The 5,739-nt window shown below is 37.3% G+C and overlaps 2 protein-coding genes across 2 annotated transcripts; both read left to right on the top strand.

The window, feature by feature from the left end:
• The first annotated feature begins 741 nt into the window (after positions 1-741).
• On the top strand, positions 742-1,104 carry LOC145104983 (uncharacterized). The gene has a single exon (XM_079042133.1). The coding sequence runs from the start codon at positions 742-744 to the stop codon at positions 1,102-1,104; it is 363 nt and encodes a 120-aa protein (XP_078898259.1).
• Positions 1,105-1,266: 162 nt separating this feature from the next.
• Positions 1,267-3,035, top strand: LOC145104984 (uncharacterized). Its single transcript, XM_079042134.1, has 2 exons — positions 1,267-2,856; positions 2,943-3,035. Exons 1-2 carry the CDS (start codon positions 1,267-1,269, stop codon positions 3,033-3,035), a joined length of 1,683 nt encoding a protein of 560 aa, XP_078898260.1.
• Positions 3,036-5,739: the final 2,704 nt, after the last annotated feature.

Below are 5,739 nucleotides of genomic sequence, written 5' to 3' on the forward strand. Positions count from 1 at the left end.
GGGTTAATTGAAGAGCTTGTTTTGGTTAACTAAATAAGGTAGAAGAGAAATTACTAGACCTTGTTATTTTTTCTCAGTACCAGCTTAGATTGAACACATCTCAAATAACTGGATCTGGGTTGATTGCATGATTAGGAAAGTCTTAGCAGAGCTGAAATCGTTTTTTATATTCATTTTCGTTTAATTTAATATCACTGCAATTTTAGTTTTTATTTTAATTCAAATCCCCCTTTAATAATTTATGTCTTGACTAGATTGTGCCTGATGCAAAATGGCATTGACTTTTAGGCCGTGTCCCTGAGGATTCGACCCTGCTTCCCTGTGCTATATTTTTAGTTCAACCAGCAGTGATCAATTATTTGCTTAATACGCGTGCGACAGCGTGTTAACAAAATTGGCGCCGTTGCCGGGGACACGGTGCTTTCTAATACTTTTATGCCAAGAATTTTTCGTTCAGATACACCTTTAGTTTTTGATCCAGAAATCGAGCGAACTGCAAGGAGACTGAAAAAAGAGGCAGCAAGAAAGAAACAATCAGCTGGTCTTTTTAGTTCATCATCCTCTCAACCTCCAGAAACCTCCACACCATAAGGCACTCCCTTGTGGAACGAATCAGATCCATTTTTTCCAAAAGTACCCTCGTCTTCTTCTCAAAACAGCCCATATAAAACTTACTCCGCACCCTCTTCCGTAAAATCTGAAACCACATATTCTTCAGAAACCAAATCTGAAGACTTAACCATGAGTGGAGACGAAGCAGAAAAGACCCTTAGAGAGTGGGCCACTCAAGAGGTCAATCAGCAGCCCCCCTGTATCACTTTTCCGGAAGCCCAGAATTTCGAACTTAAATCTGGTCTGATTCCTCTTCTTCCCACATTCCGCGATCTAGAAAACGAAGACCCACATAAATTCCTCAAGATATTTCATGTGGTTTGTTCTGGAATGAAGCCTCATGCAGTTACTGAAGACCAGATCAAACTAAGGGCATTTCCCTTTTCGCTTCAAGATTCTGCAAAAGAATGGTTGTATGAACTCCCATCTGGTTCCATCACCATATGGACAGAACTCTCAAAGCTGTTTTTAGAGAAATATTTTCCAGAATAGCGAGTCTCCAGTCTCAGAAGAGAAATCCTGGGGATCAAACAAGGAAAAAGAGAAGCTTTACATACTTACTGGGAAAGATTCAAGAAGCTTCTGGTACGGTGCCCAAAACATGGGATCAGCGATTATCAACTCTACAATTGTTTTTGTGAAGGCCTGACACCCATGGAGAGGCGCCTGATAAATACTTCCAGTGGTGGTTCCTTGGGTGACATGACCCCATCTGAAATCAGAGAGCTAATCGAAAAGCTGGCGATCGAGTCTAAACATTCCGGGAATAAAGACGAGTGGTATCCAGATCAGCCAAGAGGAGTCAAGGAAGTCAGCAATGTTCATCTGGAAGCTCAGATATCTGAATTGACAAAAGTTGTTCTACGCTTGACTAAAGAAAAAGCAGCTGCAAAGAAACAATGTGGGATTTGCTTGAAGATTGATCACCCTACATATATGTACCCAATATTGCAAGAGGATACAGTTGCAGTCAAAGCTGTCAGGGGCTACCCACAAAATTTTCAGAATAATTATCAGCAGAAACAACGATTTCAGCCTTCACCCGGATTTCAGCAGCATCGGAATTTTCAGCAGCCGGGTTTTCAGCAAAATATTCAGAATCAGCAGAATTTCCAGCACCAGAATTTTCAGCAGCCTTCGCAGCAACATTCTGGCAGCTCTAGTATGGCTTTGGAAGATATTGTTAAAAGTCTGGCCACCAGCACTCATGCGTTCCAGAATGAAACCAGAGCCAGTATCAAAAATCTGGAGCAGCAGGTGTCTCAACTTGCCACTTCTGTGGGTCGTCTGGAGTCTCAAGGAAAGTTACCAGGGCACACAGAAAACAATCTGAAGCACAATGTGAGTGCTATTTCCTTGAGAAGCGGGAAAACATATGAAGGCCCAAGCGCATCTGAACCAGAAAACGATTATGAGGAAGAATTTGAAGAAGTTCTGGTCGAAGAAAAAGATTTAAAAGAGCCTGAAAAAGAAGAGGATGAATATGAGGAAGTGTTGGTTGAAGAAGGATCTGAAAATCTGGAAGGAAAAGAAACTCCAACACTACCCAAGCTAATTTTGAAAGTATACAAGCGACTACCGCCCTTCCCATCGCGACTGAGGAGCACGAAGCGCGAAAGAGATGATGAAGATATTATGGAAATTCTTCGCAAGGTAGAGGTAAACATCGCGTTACTTGATGTTATAAAACACATTCCTCGTTATGCTAAGTTTTTAAAAGAATTATGTATTACAAAGAAAAAACTGAAATCTAATGAAATAATTAAAGCTGGTGAAAATATATCCTCTATTTTACAAAAAGGTTTACCTCCAAAGTACAAGGATCCGAGGATTTTTTCAGTTCCTTGTAAATTAGGGAACCTTGATTTTCCAAAAGCCATGCTTGATTTAGGAGCTTCAGTTAATGTCCTCCCGTTTTCTATTTTTGAAAAATTAAAATTGGGATCTTCGAAAAAGACCGGGACCATCATCCAGTTGGCGGATCATTCAACAGTACACCCAAAAGGTGTGCTTGAGGATGTTCTTGTCCAAGTGGGTGAGCTTATTTTTCCCGCTGGTTTTTATATATTGGACATGCGAAACTTGGACACTTCAGATGTGAACTCTATTATTTTGGGAAGGCCTTTTATGAAAACTGCAAAAACACAAATTGATGTTTTTAATGGAATGATTTCAATGGAGTTTGATGAGGAAGTGGTTAAATTTCAAATTAATAATGATGATTTTCCTTCTGAAAATGTTTCTGTCAATTATATGGTTACCAGCAGTCCTTTGTCTGAGGGTTGCTGTGAGTTTTCTAATGTCTCTGTGCAAGAAATTTTTTTAGACAGGAATTATCTGATAATATATCCAAGGAGCTGGCAGAAGATAAGCTTGGGGAGGTGGAAGAGGTTGAGCTGAAATCTGCTACGGAAGAAGAATAAGATAAAAATATGAAAAGAAAAAAACTTTTGGAAAACAAAGGAGGGAACTTGGCTTTTGAAAAGGAATGCATAGAAGCTGATAAATCTGAAAAGAAGTTATCTGAAGGGGCTGAGATAGAGTTGAAAAGAAACAAACTTTTGGAAGGAGAAAAGGAAAAAGTGATGGTTTCTGTTAAGGTGAATTCTGGTATGAATTTGAAACGAAAAGAATTTGAAGAGAAGATTTTTGGGAAGAATAAGAAGATCGGAAAGAGAAAGAAATCAAACCATCTGGAAGACAATGTAGAATCTTTCAAGTCTGTTGAACAAGTTCCAGATCCACCCATCTTTCCATATTTGAAGGGATCTGGAGTCACAAGGAAAAGAGTTGAGCTTCAGAGAAGTCCCAACCACACCATTTAATAATATGGTTGGGCAAAGTCGAGCCAACGACTTTAAAAAATGGCGGCTTTCTGGGAGGCAACCCGATGAGTAGTTTTTACTTTTTATGCTTTCAATAAAGAGATGGTCGTAGTTCCAAGCAAGCTTGGGGAAATCAGAGGATCGGCAGAGTTGCTGAAATTCAGATTTTTCGCCACATCTTCGTCAAAATCAGATTTCTACCAACTTATCAGGTACATTCATTCCTAGCTGCATATTTTTGCTTTTATATTCTTTTTTGAGCTGTTTATTCCTCTCTGAGCATTGAGGACAATGCATCATTTTAAGCTTGGAGAGGGGGTTAGTGTAAAAATTTGCATTTTTGTTTAAAATTTTAATTTTTCAGTTATTTTAGTTAAATTTTTCAAAATTTTCTTTTTGCATTTTATTTTCTGCATTGCATTTGCATATAAAAAATTCAAAAAAAGTCCAAAAAATATTTTGTTTTTCTGCATTCATAAATAAGAGAACAAAAAAAAAAAACCAAAAATATTTTTATTTCTAGTTATTTTTTATTTTCTGCATATAAAAAAATCAAATTAAAATTCTTTAAAAAATATTTTTCATGAGATGAGGATATTTTTTTACATTCGATAGCTTTGTTAAGACGAAGTGTGATAGTTACCGAAAATAACAGTCTCGTTACAATCAATTTTAAGAATTATATTTTCAAGTGGTTTAAATGTTTTCAATATGAACCAACATAAGAGTCGGATAATTTTTACAATGGAAGTGTGGGATGGAAAAATGAACAGTGTTTTGAAAATAATTTCCTTGAATGCCTTAAAAAGAACTTAGATTGGATAATCCTTATCATTCCTTGAAGTACTGAACCCTATAGTTTATGCGCCTTTTGAGGTTGGGAGGGAACTCTCGTTATACCCACAAAATAGTTATCATTTTTGAAATATTGAAAACATGGTGGGCCTCAAAGTAAAATTCGTGCATGATCTATATATATGTTAGAAATGGTATATCAAGTAACTTGAAGAAATCTGCCATTCAAAGTCAAATCCAAGTCAAGTTCAAATCAAAATCAAGAAGCAAGCAAGTTACATCTGAAGAGTTGATCGAGACAAAGAATATGTGTGGTATAATGAGATTGATCCCTCGATAGTGGAATCATAGGGGTAAGCTTGGATTTTCTATCCATAATGGAGCTTACCGCGTTTACTGGACGAGTTCAGAAAAAAAGGAGGGGTTGGTCAAGCTAAGTTTTTATAAACGAATTTTCATGAAATTATTTTTAAAAATACACTGTTTTCACAAATTTAATTCGGCGTAAATTTATTTGCTCAAACTTGGTTTAACTTATTAAATATTAAATCTGAATCGTTAATATACGATATTGAGACTGTTGTCTAGGTAATGATTTCATTGGAGCTTCCTCGTTGTGAAATCTGATCATGTGAAAAAAAAATAGAGTGAAGTATTTTAGTTTAAGTTATTTTTATGTCATCTACATCTTTCCATCTGTTTATAATGTTTTATCTTCTACTTACTTGAGGGCAATTAAGGTTTAAGCTTGGGGAGATTTGTTAGATGTCATTTTATGCATCTTTTAGGGTAGTTTTCATTATCATTTTAGCATCATATTTTGTACATTTTCATGTCATTTAGATAAACAATGTTCAGCTCATGTCTTTCGTTAGAATTCCCGTACTACTCATGTTTTTATGTCAATTTCAGATAGTTCGAGTGGAGAAGTGCTTTGGGAGCAGTTGGATGTGCGTTTGGAGCTTAAAATGGAATTTGGAACTTATGGACTATGTTGCGGAATGCTTGCAAGATGCTTTGGTCAAGAAACATTCTATTGAGTTGATCACACGAAGATAGAATATGCAATCTAAAGTTAAAGGATGTTGCTGGCAACTTTGACCCCCTGTCAGTATTTTGACCATATCTCGAGAACCGTAACTCCGATTGATGCGATTCAAAATGATCTGAAAAGTAGACGAAAATTTGGACGTCTTAGGCACAACTTGCGATCGCAGGTTGCCTTCATGCGATCGCATGGGGCCCTTTTGCGATCACAGGTTAGGTCACAACTTGTCTTCGAGGTTCTTTTGTGCCAAAAATTCATCCGGAAGTGAAAAATGAAAACCTGCGATCGCAGGTTGGCCAAAAAGTTCCAAAATAGCATCCTACTTCATTAAAAAGGCACGAGACGCATTTACTTCAAAACGTGCGATCGCAGGTATGCCCTTTGCGATCGCAGGTACTTCGTTTTTTGCTGCTGGACGTATAAATAGAGCTTATAACCTTCCAGTAACGGAAGTTGGAG

This window comes from Lactuca virosa, chromosome 4, assembly GCF_052849685.1.
Source record: "Lactuca virosa cultivar CGN04683 chromosome 4, Lactuca_virosa_CGN04683_v6, whole genome shotgun sequence".
NCBI lineage: Eukaryota > Viridiplantae > Streptophyta > Magnoliopsida > Asterales > Asteraceae > Lactuca > Lactuca virosa.

Coding starts and splice junctions, on each gene's coding strand:
- LOC145104984 (XM_079042134.1), top strand. CDS start 1,267: ATGGAGAGGCGCCTGATAAATACTTCCAGTGGTGGTTCCTTGGGTGAC. Junction 2,857..2,942: donor TTCCTTCTGAAAATGTTTCT/GTCAATTATATG, acceptor TTTTTTAGACAG/GAATTATCTGATAATATATC.
- LOC145104983 (XM_079042133.1), top strand. CDS start 742: ATGAGTGGAGACGAAGCAGAAAAGACCCTTAGAGAGTGGGCCACTCAA.